Source organism: Callorhinchus milii, unplaced genomic scaffold (genome assembly GCF_018977255.1).
Source record: "Callorhinchus milii isolate IMCB2004 unplaced genomic scaffold, IMCB_Cmil_1.0 Scaffold13, whole genome shotgun sequence".
NCBI lineage: Eukaryota > Metazoa > Chordata > Chondrichthyes > Chimaeriformes > Callorhinchidae > Callorhinchus > Callorhinchus milii.
The window spans coordinates 9261995-9286841 of NW_024704754.1; the positions used below are offsets into that span (position 1 = coordinate 9261995).

Here is a 24847-nt window from a genome sequence, read left to right on the forward strand (position 1 = left end):
CTATACACTGTATCCGGACATATTATTTCCTAGCAGAAATCTATCTAATTTATTCTTGAAACAAATTACGTATTCTGCTTCCAATGTTTCTCTAGGGAGCCCGTTCCATAAGTTTACTAGTCACTCACTGAAGTAGTGTTTCCGCAGATTTTTTCTGAATTTACCCCCTTCAGTTGTAGGCCATGTCCTCGGGTTATACTATTCAGTACAAGATAAAACAGCTTGTCATGGTCTACACTATCTATTCCCTTCAGAATCTTAAAGACCGTAATCATATCAACCCCCAACCTTCTCTTCTCATGCTCAGTTTATCTAATCACTCCTTGTAGTCCAGTCCCTCAATCATTTTGGTTGCCCTCCTCTATCCTCTCAATTGCTGCAATATCCTTTTTATATTGCTTCACCAGAACTGCACACAAGTGCGCACCAGTGATTTGCAAAGTGGCAGGATTACCCCATTATTTCGGTTCAATATTGCTCTTTTGATACAGCCTAGCATTTAGTTTGCCTCACTGCTACTGGGCACTGTTGGGATAGCTTCATTTTATTATCAATCAGGATCTGCGGGTCCTTTTCATTTTTTTTTAAACAGCACAGAAAGAGGCCATTCGGCCCATCGCATCTGCGCCAGCTGCTAAAAGAGCAACCCAACTCAATCCCACTGGCCCGTTTTCTCTCCATAGCCCTGCAATCCTGTCCTCCCCAAATGCCCATCTACTTCTCTCTTAAAAGTTGTTATTGAATCGGCTTTCACTACCCTTTCAGGTAATGCATTCCAGATCCGAACAACTCGCTGGGTGAAAATAAATTTCCTAACCTCCCGTCTGTTTCTTTTAACAACTATCTTAAATCGATGGTCTCGGGTTACTGATCCACATGCCAGTGGAAACAGTTTTTCCCGGTTCAACATGTCCTGCCACCTTCAGAGATTTGCTTATGTGGATCCCAGGTCTCTCTCTTCATTTGCCCCCTTTAGGATTGTACCATCAGCTTATACTGCCTCTCCTCATTCTTTCTAACAAAATGCAACACTTCGCATTTCTCCAAATTAAATCTCATCTGCCACGATTCTGCCCATTTTTCCAATCTGTCTAAGTCCCCTTGGAGTCTGGTGCTACCCTCCTCACCATTGACTACTTTTCCTAGCTTAGTATCATCTGCAAATTTGGAAATTGTGCTCCCTATATCCAGGTCCAGATCATTCATATAGATCAGAAAGAGCAGTGGTCCCAATACCAATCCCTGAGGGACACCACTACACACCTCCTTCCAGTCAGAAAAGCAACCGTTTACTACCACTCTCTGCTTTCTGTCTCCCATACAGTTCTGGATCCATGTTGCCTCAGTCCCTTTAATACCGTGGGCTTCTATTTTGTTTCTAAGTCTCTTATATGTCACTTTGTCAAATGCCTTTTGAAAATCTAGATAAACTACGTCTATTGCACTACCTTCATCCACCCTCTCAGTCACTTCATCAAAAAATTCTATTAGGTTTGTCAGACACGATCTGCCTTTAAACAAATCCGTGTTGATTGTCCTTTATTAAACCATATTTTTCTAAGTGAGAATTTATATTGTCCCGGATTATAGACTCCAGAAGTTTCCCTACTATTGATGTTAGGCTGATTGGCCTGCAGTTCTCAGCCTTTGAACGTCCTCCCGACGTGAAAGGCACTCTATAAATGAAATCTTGTTGTTGTTGTTGTTCTGCCCCTTTTTGTACAAGGGAGCAACATTTGCAACCTTACAGACATCTGGCACCACTTCAGTGTCCAAAGAGGATTGAAAGATTGTGGCCAGAGCCTCCGCTATTTCCACCCTTTCTTCCCTCAGTAACCTAGGATGCATCCTGTCTGGACCAGGTGACCTATGTTGAGCACAGACAGCCTTTTTAGTACCTCCTCTCTGTTGATTTTTATCATATCCAATTTCTGTTCACATGCCTGTGATATTGTGGCATTGGTTGCATCGTCTTCTTTTGTGAAGACATTTGCAAAGTACTTATTTAGTACATCAGCCATGCCCTCTGCCTCAACAAGAAGATTTCCACTTGGGTCCCTAATTGGACCCACCCTATCTTTGACTAACCTTTTACTCTTGATATGCTTATAAAATACCTTAGGGTTCCCTTTTATGTTTTCTGCTAATCTTTTTTCATACAATCTCTTTGCCCTTCTTATTTCCTTTTTACTTCTCCTCTGTACTTCCTATGATTATTTTCGGTACAGATTATTTTCTTACCATTTAAATAATAGTTCCTTTCTGGGTTTTTTGCCCCCATCCTGCATTTCTCTACATTAAATTTCATCTGCCATCGATCTGCCCAATTCCCAAGAATGTTCAAGTCCTCTTGTAACCTATCCTGTTCATCTTTGCAGTCTACACCTTCATTAGGTTTGTGCTTGTGACTCCTAGCTCCAGATCATTTATGAAGATGTTAAGTAAAAGAGGTGCCAAAACAGACCCCTGTGAAACTCCACTGGTAACATTCTCCCAGCCTGATGACATTTTCTGTGCCACCACCTTCTAGGTTCTATCGGTCAGCCAATTACGTATCCATTGTAAGATACCTGATTCCCTTTCTTTATTTTCAGTACCAGCCTTTCTCGAGGAACTGTATCAAAGGCCTTACTGAAATCCAGCTAAAACACATAGCTTACTATTGATATTGTTCTCCAGCAAGCTTTCCCACTGCTTGTCCAGCTCAGATCACCCTGTCCGTTAGGGTTTTGGCTTGCAGGGTAAACAGGAGCTGAATACAGCTACAACCACAATCACAATATGCAGTGAAGCCTTGTGAAACTTTCCAGGCTGGGCAAATATTTGTTACGCTCGCTGTAACTAGCATTTAATTAGCTTTTTACATGCAAAAATCTGAAACAAAGAAACTTTTAGCCACGCTATTGCCGTACCTTCCCACAGTTTCTGCAGTGATGCCGTCGCCTGAGGATGGTAAACGGAGCTTTACAGGACATGCACTGACTGCACGCAGAGTCAGTAATCCATTCCGGAGGCACTGTAACACAAACCAAGGTAAGACATCGGCTGTCACCTTCCTACAGATAAACCCAATTATATTGGAAAATTCTTCCTCTGGAATGTATTAACGGACACGCATTACGCAAAATAAATATTTCAGTACATGTACTTGGTTTTAGATTCAATACCATGTCAGAAATGTGCCTTTAGCAAGTAATATCAGCAAGTACCCAGAACACAGAGATTTACCATGGTTTGGAAGCTCTAATAGTTTCATTCTGTATTATGACCACATTCTGTACCTTCTAGTTTATTGTTGTTTGAGGTGGACGCTCTGGATGAATGGGAACGAGATTGTTGGCAAAGCACGCAATCCTCCAACGAGGGATCCTCATCCCTCCTCTCCTCTTCTGTAAGAAATAGAACAACCACCAACCCCAGAAATTCCAAGTTTGAAAACAATCGATTATGTCAAAGCAAAGTTCTTCTTTGAGTCAGATATAAAATTACTGCATTCCAAATAGTGGTTGTTTTTCTGACTGGAGTGAAGTGTCTCTCAGAGCTCAGTATTGGGACCACTGCTTTTATTGATCTGTATAAATGACTTGGAGTCCTGTAGCTCAGTGGTTAGAACACTCGCCTCACAAGCGAGAGACCTGGATTTGATTCCCAGCAGGGCAAAACCTTGGGCAAGTTTCCTTACTCCACACAACTGATCCCTCAAGAAAAAAAACAATAATAATTTGGTCACCTTAACGTACAGCTGCCTGTGGAACACTGCTGTGTGCAATTGGCTGCCACGTTTCTCCCACAAATATACAGTCAATTCACTTTACAGTATATTCTGTGAAGCGCTTTGAGACATCTAGAAGACGTATAAAGCACTATATCAAATGCAAGGTTTATTATTATTGTACTTGTGTATAGGGAGTACAATTTCCAAGTTTGCAGATGATACTAAGCTAGGAAAAGTGAGGAGTATAGCAAATGGACATAGACAGACCGGTAAAATGGGTAGACATGTGGCAGATGACGTTTAATGTGGAAAAATGCGAAGTGATGCATTTTGGGAGGAAGAATGAGGAGAGGCCATATAAGCCGATGGTACAGTCTTGTAGGGGTTCATATAACTAAATCTTTGAAGATGGCAGGACAGGTAGATAAAGCTGTTAAAAAAGCATACGGGATACTAAAAACAAAAACAGAAGTCGCTGGGAACACTCAGCAGGTCAGGCAGCATCTGTGAAGAAAGGAAAGCGAGTCAACGTTTCGGGTCCACGACTCTTCGTCAGAACTGGGGCATGTTAGGAGGGAGAGGCTTTTAGGCTAACAGAAAGGGGGGAGGTAGAGCAAGGAAGGCAAAGGAGAAAATGGGGTAGAGGACAGGGGATGATGGGTTAAAGAGGTGTATTAACAAAGGGGAGATTGCAACAAAGCAGGGGAATAGAGGTGTTAATAATACTGTAGAATAAAGAGGGGGGAGAAAACTTGCAACAAAACAGGCAGGTCAGGGGGCTGTGAAAACGGGTTTTAGTGAGAACCTCATCAAACACAAGGGAAACAGATAGCAAAGAAGGAGAGCAGGGTAAAAGAGAAGAACGAAAGTCACGTCGAAGAGAAGAGCAAAACTTCTAGGCTTTATAAATAGGGGCATAGAATACAAAAATGTTATGATGAACCTTTATAAAACACTGGTTAGGCCTCAACAACAACAGCAACAAGATTACATTTGTATAGCGCTTTTCATGTTGGGAGTACGTCCCAAGGCGCTGGACAGAGTACAGCATTTCAGACCCGAGCTGGGGTTGGGGGGGTAAGGAAGGGAAGGGGAGGGGAAGGGGGGTGGCCAATGGCATGGTCAAAGAGGAGGGTCTTGAGGTGGGACTTGAAGGAAGCTAAGGAGGGGGCAGGGCGGAGTGACTGGGGAATGGAATTCCAGAGGTTGGGGGCAGAGTGGCTGAAGGTTCTCCCGCCAATGGTGGGGCGGGTGGGTCGGGGGACGTGGAGCAGGCCAGAGACGGCTGAGCGGAGGGAACGGGTGGGTTTGTAGGGGGGTTACGAGGTCGCAGATGTAGGGTGGGGTGAGGCCATGGAGGGCTTTGTATGTGAGGACCAGGATTTTGAACTGGAACCTCTGATGGATAGGAAGCCAGTGTAGTCGGGCAAGAGTGAGTCAGCTGGAGTAATGTGTTCAGTTCTGGGCACCACACTTTAGGAAGGATGTCAAGATATTGGAGAGGGTGCAAAGGACCAGGATGGTACCAGGAATAAGAGACTTCAATTATCAGGAGAGGCTAGAGCAGCTAGGATTATTCTCCTTGGAACAGAGGAGGAGGAGACTTAATGGCAGTTTTCAAAATTATGAGGGGATTCAATAGGGTGAACAAGGAGAAACCACTTACACTGGCGAGTGGGTCGGTAACCCGAGACACTGATTTAAAACAGTTGCTAAAAGAAACAGAGGGGAGGTGAGGAGATATTTTTCACACAGCAAGTTGTTCAGATCTGGAATGCATTGCCTGAAAGGGTGGTGGAAGCTGATTCGATAATAACTTTTAAGAGAGAAGTAGATAATTATTTGGGATGGACAAGTTTGTAGGGCTATGGGGAGCAAATGGGATTGATTGGATAGCTCTCTTCAAAGAGTCGGTACAGACACAATGGGCTGAATGGCCTCCTTCTATGCTGTATAACCTACCAAGAATAGAGGGGAACCAAGAAGAAAATGTTAGCGAGCAACTTGGGGGAATATTAGTAAAGAAATGGTTTTAGGTAAATTGTCAGGTCTTAAAATTGCTAAATCTCCTGGACCTGATGGCCTAAATCCCAGGGTTTTAAAAGAGGTGGCTAATGAGATAGTGGATGGCTTGTCTTTGATCTTCCAAAATTCTCTGGATTCTGGAATGGTTCCAATTGATTGGAGGATTGCAAACGTAACACCACTATTTAAGAAGGGTGGGAGAGAAAAGATGGGAAACTATAGACCAGTTAGTCTGACTTCAGTGGTAGGGAAAATTCTTGAGTCCTTAATTAAGATGTCGTTATGGGATTCCTGGAAGACCATAACAAGATTAGGCAGAGTCAACATGGCTTTACAAAAGGGAAGTCATGCTTAACTAATCTTTTAGAGTTTTTTGAAGATATATCTAGCAGGTTAGAAAGGGGGGAACCAGTAGATGTAGTATATTTAGATTTTAAAAAGGTATTTGGCAAAGTGCCACAGAAAAGGCTATTGCACAAGGTTAAGGCCCACTGGATTAATGGGAACATATTCGCATGGATTGAAGAGTGGCTAACGGGTAGAAAACAGAGAGTAGGGATAAACGGGTCATTCTCGAATTGGCAGGACGTGACTAGTGGAGCGCTACCAGGATCAATGCTTGGGCCTCAGCTACTTACAATTTACATCAGTGATCAAGACGAGACATTGAATGTTACTAATGACATCTTGACAATTTGCGACCAGGGCTCCCTCTGCCTCCTTGACCTATCGGCCGCATTCGATACAGTCGACCACTCTATTCTCCTCCACCGCTTGTCCTCCCACCTCAACCTTCAAGGCCCTATCCTTGAGTGGTTTAGCTCCTACCTCTCCCACCGTCTTCATTTTGTCTCTGCAAACGGCTTTTCCTCCGGCCCCCGCACTGTCTCGTGCGGTGTCCCTCAGGGCTCTGTCCTCGGTCCCCTCCTTTTCACCCTCTATATGCTCCCCCTGTGGTGACATCATCCGCAGACATGGGGTTAACTTCCACATGTATGCGGATGACACCCAACTCTACCTTTCCTCTTCTACCCTCAACTCCACGACCACCAATGTCCTGACAGCTGCCTGTCCGACATTGAATCCTGGACGAGAGATAATTTTCTTCAGCTCAACATGCGCAAAAGTGAGGCCCTCCTGATTGGCTCGTGTCAGCGCCTCCGCACCTCAGGCACTGACAGCATCAGCATCCAAGGCTGCACTCTCCACCTCTCAAAGCCAGTCAGGAACCTCGGGGTTCTGTTCGACCCTGAGTTGTCCTCTCTTCCTCATATCCGCGCCACAACTGGCACCGCCTTCCATCACCTCCGGAACATCGCCAGACTACGGCACTACCTCACCCCTCATGCTGCTGAAACATTGGTCCACTCCTTTATCACCTCAAGGCTGGACTACGGGAACTCTCTCCTCGCCGGCCTTCCCGGCACCTCCCTCCACAAGCTGCAGGTCATTCAGAACTCTGCAGCTCGTGTACTGTCCCGCACCAGGCTTCGCGACCACATTACTCCCACCCTCGCTCGCCTCACTGGCTCCCCATCCCCCAGAGGATCGATTTCAGGATCCTCATCCTCACCTACAAGGCCATTCACGGCCTTGCACCCTCTACTTCTCCGACCTACTATCCCCCTACTTACCTGCCTGTACCCTCCGTTCCTCTGGCTCCGGTCTGCTCCACATCCCCCGCCCTAACCGCCCTACCATCGGTGGTCGGGCTTTCAGCCTCTCAGCCCCGAGGCTCTGGAATGCCATCCCCCAGTGCCTTCGCCGCCTCCTCCCTTTCCTCCTTCAAGGCCGGTCTCAAGACCTTTCTCTTCAACCTTGCCTTCAGCTCCCCTCTTGACTCTCTACCCCTCCTCGCTCACTCCCTCCCTTCCCTCCCCCTGACCATTTCCCCCCTGCTCGGGTCCCGACCCAACTGTCCAGCGTTTTGGCGCGTTCTCCTGAAGTGAAAGGCGCTCTATAAATGCAATCATGTTTTTGTTGTTGTTGTATCTAAATTTGCGGATGACAATAAACTAGGTGGGAGAGTAAGCCCTGAGGATGATGCAAAAAGATTGCAACGGGATATAGATAGGCTAGGGGAGTGTGCGAGTAGGTGGCAGATGGAATTTAATGTGGGGAAGTGTGAAGTTATTCACCTAGGTAGGTAGAAAAAATAGAAAAACAGATTATTTTCTAGAGGGGGAGAGATTAGATAGTGTTAGTGTGCAGAGGGATTTGGGTGTCCTTGTACACCAGTCTCAAAAAGTTAGTTTGCAGGTGCAGCAGCAACTAAGAAGGCGAACGGCATGTTAGCATTCATTGCAAAAGGTTTAGAGTACAAGAGTAGGGAAGTCTTGCTGCAACTGTATAGGGCCTTGGTGAGACCGCACCTAGAGTACTGTGTGCAGTTTTGGTCTCCTTATTTAAGAAAGGACATACTTGCCCAAGAGGGGTTGCAGCGTAGATTCACTCGGTTAGTTCCTGGAATGAGGGGACTGACCTATGAAGATAGGCTGAAGTTTTAGGGCTGTATTCTCTAGGGTACAGAAGGATTAGGGGAGATCTTATTGAAACATATAAGATTCTTAAAGGGCTGATAAAGTAGACACTGAGAGTCTGTTTCCCCTGGTAGGAGAATCTATAACCAGGGATCACAGTCTTAAAGGAGTCCTGTGGCTCAGTGGTTAGAGCACTCGCTTTGCAAGCGAGAGAACTGAGTTCAATTCCAGGCAGGGAGAAAGCTTGGGCAAGTTTCCTTACTCCACACGCCTAATAATAATCCCTCCAAAAAACAAAAAACAATAATAAATTGGTCATTTTCAATCTACACCTGTTTGTGGGACACTGCTGTGCGCAATTGGCTGCCGCATTCGCCCACAAATATACAGTCTAGAAGACGTGAAAAGTGCTATATCAAATGCAAGGATTATTATTTATTATTAAAATTAAGGGTCAGCCTTTTAGAACAGAGTTGAGGAAACATTTCTTCACTCAGACGGTAGTGAATTTATGGAATTCACTACCCCAGAAGGCTGTAGATGCTCAGTCCTTGAACATCTTCAAGGCTGAGACTGATAGATTTTTAAAAAATAGAGCGATTAGGGGATATGAGGATAGGGCAGGTAATTAGAGTTCAGTCTGAAGATCAGCCATGATCTTATCGAATGGCGGGGCAGGCTCGAGGGGCCGAATGGCCTACTCCTGCTCCTAATTCTTATGTTCTTACGTATATTTCTGTGATTCTACACTTTGCATGCATTTCATCTGAAGAGAGAGGTGCTGTCCTTCAGATGAGACATTAAACCAAGGTCTCGTCTGCCTGCTCAGGTGGAAGTTAAAGATCACATGACACTATTTGGCAAGAGTAGGGAGTTTCTCCTGGTGTCTTGGCCAACTCAGTCACTCACTCTGCGTGCGCAAATTGTCTGCTTCATTATTGTCATAATTATGATTATGTAACTGTGTCTGCAGCTCTAGCGTTTGGTCTGCATACTGGTGCAACACTGAGTCCATTACAGACACATGTCAGAGACCTCCAGTCTCCTCAATCCATGTTAAAGAGATTTCTGGGTGTTCTCCAGACCACCTGAAAGATAGGCAACAGTCTCAACATTTTATTATAACATTTTAAGAGGTTCACCTACAAAATATACAGTCAGTACACTTTACAGTAAATCCTGTGAGGCACTTTGAGATGTGCTGCCAAACGTGAAAAGTCCTATACCAAATATAGCGATTAGTATTGCTAGGATTATTATAAACTGCCAGGATACATGTGACTTTTGGATCTTCCTATGAAAGTCAAAATATCTAGTAAAAAATCAGTGCTGGAACCCTAGTCTGTGGAGTTAATAATAATCCTTGCATTTGAGGATTATCACATTGTTAAGACGTCTCAAAGCGCTTTACAGAATCTATTGTGAAGTGGATTGACTGTTTTGTTGAAACATTACAAACTGTTACTGACTGTACCTGCTTTCTGTTCCAGTCAACCTCCATTTCTGGTCTGGATGTTGCGATCTGAAATACTGCCTTTAAAATCCGCCGCAAGTCTCCAGCAAAGTTGGTCTGAAGCTGGTCTGCTACACCTTTCCCAAACAGACAGTTGCTCTCTGAGATTAATGCAGTGTACACAGCAATAACGGAACACAGAGTCCAAGAAGGTCACATTTTACAGAGAAAGGTAGGAACACAATACCTGAAACTAAGAGACTTATGGTGTGATGGTACATGCACAAATGAGGTTAAACAAAAAATAATAATCTAATCCTTTCAAATGACCACTTTGAAAATAATACGTTAGAGTTATAGCAATAAAATAGAAACACATTTGATTTGGCAGATAATTGGCCCTTTGCACCAATGTTTGGGGAGGGAGGAAACAAGACAGAGAGAGAAAGAAAAGATTAGCAAGGTTTCCAGCTTTTATCTAGTTGCCCCACTAGAACATGCATGCTACATGATCCTCCTCAGTTAAATGACCTGCTTCAACCAAGCCTAAGCTGAACTCCACGGTGCCGTACATTGGTTCTGCAATGTGTTGCCTCTTTTGTCACCCCACCCCATAAAATCACATTCTGCAGCAATTTTTAGTGTTCTAAAAGCAATTGTTCATCCTTTGAGTACAGAGTCTCTGACCTGAAATACAGACAAATAGGCGGTGAATCATGTCACTGCTACTGTGATATCGAGATCGGACGTTCTCCCGCGCTGTGGCTTTGATTGCCCGGACCTTGCATCTCAGTGCTTCTTCGTGAGCTGTGGCCAGAGGTACGGTTTCAATGTCAGACTTTCTGTCAGCAGCAAATGTGAATAAATCAGTGAAGAGAAGCACTTCAGATCATTTTGTCAAACATATTTCTGGCAGTGAAACCATTACATGGATTTACATACAATTTTAAAAACATATTAGGAACGATCTAAAAACTGATGTGTGTAGACGCGCGCGCACGCGCTTGTGCGTGTGCATGCACACAACTGGGAAAACAAAGCGTCTGACACATATCCAGGATGAACCCATTGTCCAGTGACAGTGACCCTCCAGAAGCTTTCTACTGTCTGGATGCTTTACCAAAGTCAACTGGATTTCTCTCCCTGTCGCTCACTGCAGAGCGAGCCCAGCCATATACCAGTTCTCAATAGTTTGTAACAGAACCCCCACCTCCTACCCCCCAATTTAGTGTGAGACTCCAATGTAGGACTGTCCTCGCTGGATATGTATCATGCTGTGCTATTGCCAATATTTTCATTGCTTTAAGAATATTCTTCTGTGAAGCCCAAGTTATCACATTGGTCTTTGTCGATCATAAAAGTCCCCATGGACTACATGTAATTCTTATTAAGGTTACGTTCGATGAGTAGACATGGAATGCTCAATGTCTTTCTAAGCCTCTCACCTGCTGTGCAGATCACCAGGTGACTGGGATAGGTTTGTGATCCCTCCTTCACAAGTGGCACCTTTATTCATTTCATTCCCATTACTTTTCATCCCAATGCGCAAATCAGGGTGGTCCATGCGCTGTCTATTCACATTTCCCCCAGGAAACAATGCAAGTCCAGATGCCCGGTTTAAAATCTCCTCAGCATAAGAAGTGTAACATGGTGAACGGGGAGTGGGAGTCTGTTCATATATTGTTGGGAAGTTGCTCGTATCCAGGGTCTCAGATTGAAACGTACAAGAATTTGATGCAAATGTCCCTTTTGTGCCAAGTTCATCATTAAGTTCTGAATCATCAGCTTTCAAATGAAAGTCATCATCTCTCATACTATTGTCCTTTGAATAATTCACGTCATCAGTGCTGGCAAAAGATAACATTTCAGGAGTATCACTGAAGAACCTTTCACGACTAAGTTCACTCTCATCAGCATCCCGTCCAGTAGCAGTGCTCAGATGAAACATTTGCCCTCGTATTTCCATTTCTTCTTCATTTCTTCTCTTGGGTCTCAAGCTAGCAGTGTCTGATGAATCAGTCGTTTCAGTACGTGTTTGGTTTGGTAGGTTGGAGGCACAAGACAACCCATCTTGGTGGATGATTAGCTTCAGGGGATCATGTGGACGAGCATACTGGACAGACAAAACCTCACCATCAATGGCTCGAGTATTCAGTGAGCCGTTCTGAAGGGATGAAAGACTGGGCAACATTGTCTGTGTATTGAAGAAATCCACAGGCTCTGCAGCACACAGACTCTTCTCCAATACAAAAAGTTCCTCATCGGTGAGGACATAAAGTATGTCCCTGGAGATAAAATGGAAGATACAATTAGTTAGCATTGCAGTACCTATCTACAATACATCTCTCTTACATCCTAGCTTTACATCCCTCTCGGTTATCCCAAGTATGTACGATTCCTCAGCCACTCTCTGGTATTTTGTCCAAGTGGAAAATCTGGAGTCCAGTGCTTAGTGGTTAGAGCACTCGCCTCGAAAGCAAGAGACCTGGGTAGGGCGAAACATTGGGCAATTTTCCTTACTCCACACGCCTCTGTTTACATCGCAGTAAGTAGGAACCCGGTGTTATTCGATTGGCAGATCGTTTTTCCGGGGGGTAATAATAATAATTTTCCTTAAAAAAAATGGGTCACTCAATCCACAATTGTGGACATCGCTGTGCGCAATTGGCTTCTGCATTTCGCCCACAAAATATACAGTCAATTCACTTTACATTATATTCTGTGAAGCGCTTTGAGCCGTCTCGAAGACGTGATAAGGCGCTATATCAAATGCAAGGATTATTATTATTATAATACTCTCCATGTGGGCCTTGATAGAGAATAGCAGGCAGCGACTGGCGGTTCTATCAAAGGCAAGTTATGCGGTTTTAGCTGGTTAGACTCCAGCAGTTACTCCAACGCACACTCTTGGGTCCCCAAGCCTTGACTCTTGCCAACCTGCACCTAATACTCTGGGGAATTAGCTGAGCAGGATGCGTCCCTTCAGGGAGAGAGTGCGCGAGAGTACAATAATTTATCTCTGGAATTTCCATGTGTAAGTGGGATGCATAGAATTCTCAGCTTGGTATGGATACTCTTAAGCATGGTGATGGGTGCATGCGTCACAAACCCGGCTGACCAAAAAAAAACTATTGTAAAGTTTCATCATTATGGCAGACTTCTGCCCCCAGAATGCTTGTTACCTTATTTTCTGAAGGATGGAATAGAAAGGGCTAAAGAGTTTGGACATATCATCATTCTGTTGGTGCAGGCTGAGAGGTCCCTCTGGATAAATCAACAGTCCACTGCACAGAAGAAAAAAAAGATGTATAATGCTTTATATAAAGAGTTTACTTCAATATGAAGGCAGGCCCTAATATTAATTTGCCTAGTAAACAGTGCATCTATCTGACTCTCCATCTCTGGATTCTTTTGTGACACGAGTCAGCATTGTGCACACCATGTTCCTAGACCCTGACTGTTCCTTGATTGACCGTTTCTGTGTTGATGTCCCACACAGCACAAACTAAGCCACGGAACATCACTCTCAATGTCAGAGGTGCCGTCCTTTGGGAAAGACGTTAAACCGAGGTCCTGTCTGCTGGATGTTAAAGATCCCATGGCACTATTCAAACAGAGATGGGAGTTTTTACCAGTGTCCTGGCCATCAATACCCCAAATAAAATGATACAGCGCAGTACCAAATGCAAAGATTATTATTATTAATTACTTCCTTCTCGTCTATAGATTTCTAGGCAGTATACTGAGTCCTCCTACCAAGATGATGAGTGAATCTTCAGAGTCTCCTTCAATACCCTACTGTGACCAGCCAGCAGGGGACCCAAGAGCTGTAACACCATGAATTCTGCTAAGCCGCAGGGTGGTCCAATCTTTTGAGAAAGGTCCGCGGGCCACACCCAGCGTGGTCCAACTTGCGGTCCATGGGCCAGATTCAGCCCGGCGGTTGATTTTATCCAGTCCAAAACCATTTCCAACATTCCAACTTCCGCTCCCTCTCTGGTGAACGTCCTCCCAGGGCAGCAGCAGGAGCCGGCGGTTCGGCGGACTCAGCGCAGAGTGTGGAAATAACACCACCCATTACTGCAGTCGCCCTCAACCAATCGCCCACCCTCAAACAATCCCCCGCCCTCTCGCTCTCAGTTTTTTTTTCCACCTCTCCCTCACATTCACTCCCTCCCCCTCTCACTCCCTCACATTCACTCCCCTTCCTCCCACACCCTCCCACTCCCACACCCTCGTTGGCCAGGCTCCAAGGACCTTCTCAACCGATGGAAGCGGAGCTTCTTACCAGATGATAGCGAGCCGGGGGATGGTAAACATCAGCACAGGCTCCAGGCTATCAATCATCTCCTGAGACAAGTAGCCCAGCTTCAAGGCCCTGCAGTAGAGGAAACAAGTGATGTTACACACCACCAAATGGTCACTGGTGACTTGTAAACATTGCCTTGGGCTAATGCAGCAAGAATGGTAGAAGTGGCTGCAGGCGACTAATACTGGATCAAATCTAGTTACAACACCCTTTTTCATAGAATCATGGAATTATACAGCACAGAAGGAGGCTGTTCGGCCCATCCTGTCTGTGCCGGCTCTTTGAAAAGAGCTAACCAAATCAATCCCACTTCCCCGCGCTCTCCCCATAGCCCTGCAAACTTGTCCTCCCCAAATAATTATCTACTTCTCTCTTAAAAGTTGTTATCGAATCAGCTTCCACTTCTTTTTCAGGCAATGCATTTCCGATGCAAATAACTCACTGTGTGAAAAAAATTCTCCTCAGCTCCCCTGTTTCTTTTTGTTTTAAAAGTAAAGCCTTTTTACATACACACTGGGAGATAGCATTGGTGAGACTCCCCCAGCAATGCAATCAAGACTGGCCAGCAAGAGAGGCTTCCCCTTTTCCACAGGACTTGTAGTGAAATTAAAACAATAACAGGTAATTCAAGTACTGACCTCTCTATTGTTTCGCAGAAGAGCACAATAATCTGTTGTTGCTGGAAGAGCTCCTCAGGAGATTTTATTGGCACCACAGCAGACACGTAACTGGAATGAAGTAGCAATGTTAGGAAGGACAGACAAGCTGCTGTACTTTTATTTTTGCACAAGTGACTGAAAGGTATAAGTTGTGCGACTACTTTTAGTCTCTAATCTCAGAAATTGAAAGACAGCAAGTCTATACTCACGAGTGTAAATGAAACTGCCCTGTAAAGCTTATAAGAGTAGGTTCACCTACAATGAGCAGCTTTGGTAACAATTGCTGCCAATTCACGAGTAGAAAGCTACCCCCCCAATGCAATATTTATCAGAGGCTTGATAGCTACCGCCCACTAGACAAAGAGATGCAATCATCCGGTCTACCAGGCGGTTATTGGGAACAGGAGAAGGCTGTTCAGCCCATTGAACCTGATTCATCAGTTTTGTCAATTAGATCACGTCAGATCTTTTCATCCCATTTCCCAGTCTTTTCTCCATAACTTTCAACATCCTTACTTCTGAAGTATCAATCCACCTCCCTTTTAAATCCATCTCCCAATTGATTTTTCTTTTACAGACGAAGCAACAGATTAAAGTTTGTCAGTTTGCCATGGAGGAGATGTTAAACGACTATTGCAAAAAGGTTTTGACTTTGTGCATTTGCAACTTTTCACAATACCCTATGCCCTCACCTTAGTTCAAACTCAGCGAAGGAACAATCGAACCGAACAAGAGCTTCTTTCAGGAGATCGGGATACACACTGGCGTCAGACAGACACTGGTCCCGAAGACTTCGCCGCACCTCCTCCAGGCTGTGCAGCATCTCCTCCGCCAGTGGACGCAGGAGAAGAGCTTCAGCTTCTTGCATTTCAATGAGGGAACCAGCAACTAAACACTTGAGGCGGACAGAACACTTCCCTTATACACAGTTGGCTGCCGTATTTCATCCACAAAATACACAGTCACTATACTTTACAGTATTTTCTGTGGCATCTTACGTGATAAGGCGCTATATCAAATGCAAGGATTATTATTACACAAATTTTTCTCCCCAATGCAATATTTATCAGAGGCTTGAAATGTAAGAATTTTACTGAGTTTGGAAAACTCTTCAATTCAAAAAACATTTTTTCAGTGTACTTTAAAAAGAATGGGCTTCCAATTTAACAACAGCAACAAAATTACATTTGTATAGCGTCTTTCACGTCTTCTAGACATCTCAAAGCACTTCATAGAATAGACTGTAAAGTGAATTGACAGTATATTTGAGGGCGAAAGAGACCATTTAGCCCGTCGTGCTTATGCCGGCTCTTTGAAAGAGCTCCCAAGGCGCTAGACAGTCAGTGTTTCAAACTCGAGCTGGGGGCCAGGATTGGGGAGGATGGAGGGCACGGGGGATGATCGAAAGCACGGTCGAAGAGGAGGGTATTGAGATGGGTCTTGAAAGAGGCAAGGGAGGGGGCGAGGTGGAGGGACTGTGGGATGGAGTTCCAAGGGATTGGGGAAGAGAGGCAGAAGGCCCACCCCCCAATGGTGGAACACCTTAAATTCAGATTTTAACAACTTAAATTTGAAGTTAAAACAACTTCTTAAATTCAGCCTCAATTTGGATGCTTTTTTTCAGCAGTTTTTAAAGAAAATTAATTCCAAATTAAGAGCCAATTTGAGAACTTTCTACAATTCAGTACAACCTTAAAATTTAAGGCAAAATAATCTTATAGGCTATTTCTAGGTGGAATTTCAGATCAAGAGTCTAATCATCCACATTCCAATCATGAACATTTGGAGCACCATATTAAGAGGAGCCTCTAAAATATAGTAATTTAAACAGTCAGCATGCTAGCTTCACCATCACAGAAAGGTGACTGAAAGCACAGTCAAAATGATGGGTCAAGGCAGGGAGGGAGGGGCAAAGTGGAGGGTCAATGGGATGGAGTTCTAGAGAGCAAGAGTAGAAAGCCTGAAAGCCCACTGATGGTGAGGCACGTGAAACAGGCTGGCTTTTCCTGAGTAGAGGGAAGAAGAGAGTGCTACCAACTCAGCAGGTAGCAATTGAGAAACTTGAATTGTGTTCAGTGAGTTGTACAATCGGTTCCTGATCTGAACGCTCTCAGTGCAAAGGTTTACCTCGGCAGCGAACCATAGCTGCACTTCCAGGTGGTCCTGTAAAAACTCATCTGGAAACTTGATGTGGAAATCTCGATTTGGGCGCTCATTAGGAATCCTTTCATCCATGATTTGGTTAATAATCTGCAGCATGTGTTGCTGAAAGATGGCATTGAAAAAAATATCAGTTTCTGGACAGAAGGACATGATCCTTACATTTGTTTAGTTTTGCAAAACAGGGTGGAGGGAATTCACCTGCTAATCTCTGCTTCTCCTCCACCCCCACAGAAATCCAGACACTTCTACTCATTACAATAGAACATTCATCTACAAACACACAGTCTCTATCCATTTACAATAAAGCCTGTGAAAAGCCTTGAGACTTCTCTTGATGTCTCAAAACACTTATCAAAATAGAACTGATTGGTAATGGCAGGATTCCAAAGGTGTGCTCTACAATCCATGGCAAAGTTTTTTTTCCCTTGGGGAATTCATAACAACTGCTTGTTCAGTGAAGACCACCCACCTATTCGGGCTTTCAATAGGGTTAACTGGGACTGAATATTAAGAATCCCAGCCTCCAGTGTGGTCTGCTTGTCCAAACTCACCAATGAGCCAATCTGTCATTAACAATAGCCTGGAATACTGCAGACCTGCCTGGCTCAGGTATTGGAATACTGAGACCGACACCATAAGACCAACTCTATTATGATCTGCCATTTGCCAGGCAAGTCACCTTGGAACCAACTCAGCCCCAAACAGACCTTGCCCCCAATAATAATAATCCTTGCTTTTGATATAGCACCTGATATGTTGTTCAAATGTCTCAAAGCACTTCACAGGATATACTGTAAAGTGGATTCACTGTGTATTTTGTGGGGGAAATGTAGCAGCCAGTTGCACACAACAATATCCCACGAACAGTCATCGAGTGAATGAGTATAGCCACTAATTGACACGCCTGCAGATATTTAGCTAAATGCATAGATATTGCATTCCATTTAAAGATGACTCTGAACCTGATGATTCAGCAATAGACGATGTGACATTTAAAACCCACTTAAAATTACATGAAATTGCATGAAAAGGGCGGCCTCTTTAAATGAAACCTTAATGTGCGGTTTCTGTTCAGCATTTAGTATATAATGTTTGTAACCTATACTTACAGGTGTTGTGTACAGTTGTGTAACTCAATAAACCTCATTTCTAAGTTGGAACAAGTAGTTAGTAGAACCTTGAGTTAATAATCTGAGCAAAACAACAACAACAACAAGATTCCATTTATAGAGCGCCTTTCACGTCGGGAGGACGTCCCAAGGCGCTGAAAGGTTTGGTATTGAGATCACTGTGAAGTTGAAGCAATCAGAAGCTCTACGTTTATTTTAGAACCAATATTAAAGTGACTTTAGAAGCCAATTAGAAGTTATGTAATATTTAGTAGTGCTGTAAAGGCTCCAACGGTGCAGGTTGAAGGCTAGAAGATCGCAGCTTTTGAGGTTAAGTTAGAACCACAGAAGGTCACGGACTCAGAATCATAGAAACGTACACAGTAGAAGGCCATTTGGCCCATTTCTTTGTGTTATGTGATGAAGCCACCTGTCCTAAACTCAATTCCCCACTCTTGCTCCCCACCTTTCTTGCTCCCCACCTTTCAATACCCTTCCTCTGCATGTTGTCCAATTTTCCATGCTTGCCCTGGCCAATTCTTTTTAAAAAATTTAAAATGTTCATGTCAGGATGTCCTCCGACATGAAAACACAAATGTAATTTGTTGTTCTGTTTTAAATGCCCCCAATAGACTCTGTATTAAATTGTTATGGTCTAAAAACAATTATTGATGTTTGATATAGCAGGTTGGTGGTCCAGTGGGGGAGCACTATGCCAAGCTGGGCGAGTGGAGGGAGGTGACCATAGACACGGTCGAAGAGGAAGGTCGACCTGAAGATGAGGAGGGAGAGGGCAAGGCGGAGGGATAAAGGAAGAGTGTTCCAGAGTTTCAGGGCATAGTGGCTGAAAGCGGAGCCACTGATGGTAGAACGGAGGATATGAGGAGTTTCATACATGTGTTGCAGATCATTCCATAACCTGATGACACTCTGGGAGATGATGGTTTTCCAAACCTCTCCTTTTACTTTTCTAGACGCAATCTTGAATTCATGACCTCTTGGTCTCAAATCCCCAACCAGTAAAAAGAGTTTTCATGATTAATTCTTTTACACGCTTTCGTTACCTTAAGCATCTCTATCACCCCTCAAATTTCACTACTCCAATGGTAATAATTCTAACCTCTCTAGCCTTTCCTCAAAGCTATATCAGGTTGTAAGCAAGGTTCAAAGCTGCATGTACGTGTATGGGTGTGTTAGAGGACAAGCATAAGCAATACATGTGTGATACTCTCATGCCCTCCGTTCCCATCACTGGCCACGTTTTCAGCCACTATGCCCCGAAACTCTTCTGGTCGACCTTCCTTTTCGTCCGTGTCTATGGTTACCTCCCCTCCAAGCTTGGCGTAGTGCTCCCCCACTGGATCGCTACCCAGTGTGGGTGCCGCTATACCAATGCAAAACACCGATTGTCCAGTGCCTTAGGATGTCCCCTCTATGTGAAAGGTGCTATACAAACATGATTTTGTTGTTGTTAAATTTTAACAATATTTGAACCACAAGGTTAAATACGCATCCATAGAAGCTCTGACCTGTCTGGTTCGAAGATGGTTTAAGTGTACTATGTACTGCTGGGGGTTGTTTTGCAGGTCCGCATTGTTCAGCTCAGTCAGTACTTGAGTGACTTCTTTATCAGCAAAGTAGAATTGTGCCAAAGGATGGGGACTGGATCTCTGAGTGAATACAAGAAACAAGGGTCAGAGAATGGGTTATCTTCTCTCAGTTAGAACAACACTTAAGGTGTTACAAAATCAACCTCACTGCCTAGAATGGGGCAAGCGAAAGAAATGAAGCAGTCATGGTTGCATCCAGTGCTCATTGCTGGAAAGCACGCGTGACAAGGATCTGACTCAACCGAGATGTATCTTATAAGACTGTTTGCATCGGTGTCCAGGCTCAGACATGACCACCAGTAGAGTGACCAAAACCAAAGCTAGGGCAAAATGCATTCTTGCTACAGTGCACTCTTGTAGCATTAATGGAACGAGCTTGATGTTGGGGCGGTGATGTTTTCTAGCCAACAACAAATCAATGGACCAGTGAATTGGTCTCGCACTCCCTCTGGCATGTGTGTGGATTTTCCAGTTACTCCGGGTGTGGTAGAGTCCATGACATAAATAGGGTTGTTTCTATAGCAACTGAAATTGCAAAAACACTTCCAAAGAAGCTGTCCAATCTAAATACCATCAAATGCCAACCAGAGCAAAGAGCTAGTAGTAAATTCTGAAATTCTTCCAAATTCAATTGAGACAAAGCCTTAAATGAGATTCTCCTCTCTCCTGACAAGCATATCAGATACATAGTATTAACCCCTAATGCTAGCAGTTGATGCTGTGACAATTAATTCCTTCCAGGGATAGTACTGGAAGGTAGACAGCAGTGATAAATCAGATTGTATCAACAATGGCAAACACAGAGACTTGCAGATCTCAGGAAGTTCAATGGCAGATATAATATCAGCAGTTACAGGTGTTGCTCGAGTGCACCAACACACAACAGAATAGATCACAAGATCGATTCAGATGAAAAAGTCTCTTCAGCCCACCTGATCTCATCCTTTCAGAATGCCCACCCTACCACCTTCCTATCACAGCATTCAGCCTTTTTTTTTTAAATGAGTTATTATGAAGGGTTTCTGATTGTCAGCCAGGAAATTTTGAGCAGAACCCATCTCCCACTCTAATTCCCGGAAGGAGCGCCCAGAATGAGGAATCTCTTTTATAGCATGTTACAAAAATCTTCCATAGAATTATTTTTCTAGAATGGGGCATTCTCAATTTAATGAATTTAAGACAAAGTGGTCCTAAGATTAGGCTAAGATTAGGTGGAATTTTAAAGTGTCAGAAGTGTTGCTTAACAAAAAAAATACAAATGTTTTCTTTTAAATCTGGAGATGAGGCAGCAATGAACTAGACAGAAGCAAAGTGGTTTTTAGTTTAACTTAAAAAAAGTGGAAATTATTTTCAACCAACCAACCACTGCCTTTATGTTTAAGCAAGAGGATTACTAGAATCAACACATACAGATTAAAAAAGAATTGTCTGCAGACAACAGGTATTATGCAATGAAGCACTGAATGCATTTCAGTGTTTACACTTGCGTCAAGAATACTTACCTTTTCCACACCAACAACATTGAAAAAAAATAGTTCTGAGATTCAAAATCAACTTCCTGCAGGGAGGGGAATGAAATGAGAGAGAGCTCCATAAATTCAGCTGCTATTTTGGGAGCCTGTCTGACTGGTTCCTTCACCCTCTCCAAATACAGTGCGGTCCAGGACAGATTTCTACTTCTGTCTAATTTGTCATTTGTAATTTTTAATATATGTAAATGATCTGGACTTGGGTATAGCAAGCACCATTTCCAAGTTTGCGTACGACACAAAGTCGTAATAAACAGTGAGAAGGATAGTAGCCAACTGTAGGAAGACATAGACAGAATGGTAAAATGGGTAGACACATGGCAGATGAATTTCAATGCGGAGAAATGCGAGGTAATGCATTTTGGTAGAAAGAATGAGGGGAGGCAATATAGGCCGGTAATACAATCTTAAGGGGGGTGAAAGAACAGAGACCTGGCGGTTCAGGTAAATGAATCCTTGAAGGTGGCAGGACAGGTAGATATAGCTGTAAAAAGGGCATATGGGATACTAGGCTTTATAAATAGGGGCATAGAGTACAAGAGTCAGGAGGTTGTGATTAACCTATATAAAACACTGGTTAGGCCTTAGTTAGAATACTGCGCCCAGTTATTATTTATTATATATGTTATACATTATATATTATAGAATTATTATACTTTGAAACGCATCTTGAGCAACGCACTGTCAATACTGCAATCTGACACCAAGGAGATGTTAGCACACTCTCTACAGAGAGGAATTAGTTGCACCTCAAATGTGCAGGAACAGACAGTACAAGAACCGATATGATTACACACAACATGTGTTGTGCTCAAAACTGCTGCACCTTTTTCGAGGAATATAAGGTTCACATACAGTCGATACTTAACTATAATAATTTGGTCACTCAATCTATGACTGTTTGTGGGTCACTGCTGTGCGTAATTGGCTGCCACGTTTCAGCAACAAAATATATTTTGGAGGATTTTTTTTAGATAATACTGCATTGTCCTCAGCATGTAATCTGTTCCGCAATCAACAGCAATCAGAGCAGTTCACCGGTATACATTCCAGATTTGCACATCAACTACAGTATTTGCTTTACAGAACAATCTAAAATCTATTACTAGCTAATGTGCCTGATTCCTGCAAGACAGGATTTCTACATGACTGAGCTGCATACCAGTAGATTTGACTGCAGTCAAATTTCCTGTGTGAAAATTGGCTGTTGTATCTGCCTACCAAAGTAAACACACTACACTGCACAGTAAATCCTATGAAGCGAGTTCCTGACATACCAAATGAAAAGCTTATTTGTATTATTATTAGTTGGTGTTACAGGCAATGCTGACTGTTTACTTATGCTGTTCAGTATGTTATTACGGCAGTAACTCAGCATGGTTTCTCCTTGTTCACCCTATTGAATCCCCTCATAATTTTGAAAACTTCTATTAAGTCTCCTCTTAACCTTCCCTGCTCCAAAGGAGTATAATCCTAGCTTCTCTAGCCTCTCTTCATTCCTGATACCATCCTGGTAAATCTCCTTTGCGCCCTCTCCAATGCCTTGACATCCTTCCTAAAGTGCGGTGCCCAGAACTGAACACGGTACTCTAGCTGAGGCCTAAAGATCGAGAAAAACAGTGTGTTAACTTAAAACCATAGTAATTCCTGGAAAAGTCACTTAGACCAAAAGTGAATATCCACAGGGTTATCTATCATTACAATTTAAAATAATTGACAAAAGTACCAGAGGGGTGATGAGGAGAATTTTTTTTACATGGCGAGTTGTTATGGTCTGGAGTGCATTACCTGAAAGGGTGGTGGAAACAGATGCAACAACAATCTTGTAAAGAGAATTGGATAGTTAATTGAAAAAGAAAAATTTGCAAGGATAGGGAGGAGTTCGTCTGATTGAGAAACTTTTCCAAAGAGGCCCAGGCATGATGGACTGAATGGCCTCCTTCTATGCTGTAATATTCTATGATTCTACAATGCAGAGAGTACAAGTCCATTAAAAATCAATTCATGAATTACCATCAAGCATGGCAACCAAAAGCCAAAATTCCACTAGGGTCAGCCTGTAAGACAATTGCCCAGAATAGTAGGAAAATCTTCATTTCAATCTGAATTTTTTTCAAAAAAAAAAGTAAAGTGGAAAACTGGCTTCCAATGGAATAATTCTGCAAGATCTTAATTTTTTAACATAAAACAAGCTTAAAGGCTAAGACTATGTCAAATTTCAACTCATATGCCCCCCTTTACCCTCCTGACGCCATTTAATTATTATTCTATTTACTGGAGCACATGTGCTCTGATCCCCCTGTCAGCCATTTGGCTGACAAAGGACAATATACAATTTACATTTATGTAGCGCCTTTCATGTCAGGAAGATGACTCAAAGTGCTCAACACTGCTGCCTGGGGTAGGAACCAAAGGGATGGGGCAGAAAGAAAGGTCAAAGAATTACATGTTTCGCTCACAAAATACAGACAATCCACTTTACAATATATCCTGTGAAGTGTTTGAGACATCTTGATGACGTGAAAAGGCGCAAGGAATATTATTATTATTAAGGCAAGTGAGGAAACAAATCGGAGAGACTCCATGCCGAAGTTGCAGAGAATAGCCAATCAAACACACAGCAGTCACCAAACCAGGGAACCTTGCTGACTGTCAGCATGGCTCAGGTACTGATTGGCTAAATGAACTGAAACACAACAACAAACAACAGCTTCCATTTCTATAGAGCCCTTCATGCGACTTAGCACCTCGAAGCATAAGCACAAAATAAGCTATCCAAGTCACTGAGACAGCGTAAGTTAAAAAGTTGTTACAATTGTTTCTGAAACAGGAAGAAAGTAAACAGCAGAACATTCTTGAGTGGAATATCCTTACTTTAGGTTTGCAGAGCCATCTCTTCACTATGCTCGGTAGCATCCTCTCTGGCACTTCAAGGAGCTGGGTCTTCAATCCTGATGTCTGATGCCTTTGGTCTTCCTTCACTTGTTTTTGGTAAACTCTGTCTGACTTGGTGACATTTCTCACACCTGTTCTCAGGTATCCTGGTATAGCTTTCTCTCCCTCTTAGGGTATTACTGTTCACTCTCACTCCCTGGCCAGAGGACTTATCTTCACTCACTCTGTTAGGTTCTCAGTTCCCTTGGGTAAGATTGTAATCCTCACTCACTCAGTTAAAATGGTAATCCTCAAATCTCTCACTTGGTTAAGGTAGTAATCTTCACTCACTTGGTTAGGCTGTTGCTGTTCCTCACAGAGTGAAGGTTTCTCTCACTCTTACTTGGTTAGGGTAGTCATCCTCACTTTCTCACTCACCTAAGGTAGTAACTTTCATTCAAGACCATTGCTCCTCACTCACCCCCCACCCCGTCTCTCTCACACAGACTCTCTCTCTCTCACCCCTAACTTTGTGTAATGTATTCACTCATTTAATCTCTCCCCTTTATCACAGGCTCCCTCACTCCCTGGCTGTCAGGCTCCCTCACTCCCTCACTCCCTCACTCCCTGGCTGTCAGGCTCCCTCACTCCCTCACTCCCTCACTCCCTGGCTGTCAGGCTCCCTCACTCCCTCACTCCCTCACTCCCTGGCTGTCAGGCTCCCTCACTCCCTCACTCCTCACTCCCTGGCTGTCAGGCTCCCTCACTCCCTCACTCCCTCACTCCCTGGCTGTCAGGCTCCCTCACTCCCTCACTCCCTGGCTGTCAGGCTCCCTCACTCCCTCACTCCCTGGCTGTCAGGCTCCCTCACTCCCTCACTCCCTGGCTGTCAGGCTCCCTCACTCCCTCACTCCCTGGCTG

At 43.7% G+C, this 24847-nt stretch overlaps 1 protein-coding gene across 3 annotated transcripts; it reads right to left on the reverse strand.

Annotated features, from left to right (window-relative positions):
* Positions 1 to 2961: 2961 nt before the first annotated feature.
* On the reverse strand, positions 2962 to 24540 carry LOC103188156 (lateral signaling target protein 2 homolog). 3 transcript variants are annotated; one of them, XM_007908025.2, is made up of 12 exons: positions 23927 to 24540; positions 19443 to 19583; positions 16769 to 16906; positions 15334 to 15536; positions 14621 to 14710; positions 13962 to 14051; positions 12856 to 12957; positions 11119 to 11958; positions 10361 to 10515; positions 9695 to 9804; positions 3282 to 3389; positions 2962 to 3016 (listed from the first exon to the last, which is right to left on the reverse strand). In XM_007908025.2, exons 1-11 carry the CDS (start codon positions 23966 to 23968, stop codon positions 3285 to 3287), a joined length of 2016 nt encoding a protein of 671 aa, XP_007906216.2. In that variant the 5' UTR covers positions 23969 to 24540; the 3' UTR covers positions 2962 to 3016; positions 3282 to 3284. The 3 variants fall into 3 exon arrangements, with proteins under 3 accessions (XP_007906216.2, XP_007906215.2, XP_007906217.2); XM_007908024.2 differs by having other exon boundaries at positions 9695 to 9810; XM_007908026.2 differs by lacking the exon at positions 19443 to 19583 and having other exon boundaries at positions 9695 to 9810.
* Positions 24541 to 24847: the final 307 nt, after the last annotated feature.

Bases quoted from the DNA above. Each gene is read 5' to 3' on its own strand.
- LOC103188156 (XM_007908024.2), bottom strand. From the start codon at position 23,968: ATGCTACCGAGCATAGTGAAGAGATGGCTCTGCAAACCTAAA. The intron at 15,537-16,768 runs GTAAACCTTTGC...GTCCGCCTCAAG, and splicing joins AGCTATGGTTCGCTGCCGAG to TGTTTAGTTGCTGGTTCCCT. The intron at 9,811-10,360 runs GTCAGAGACTCT...TGTTTGGGAAAG, and splicing joins CCTATTTGTCTGTATTTCAG to GTGTAGCAGACCAGCTTCAG.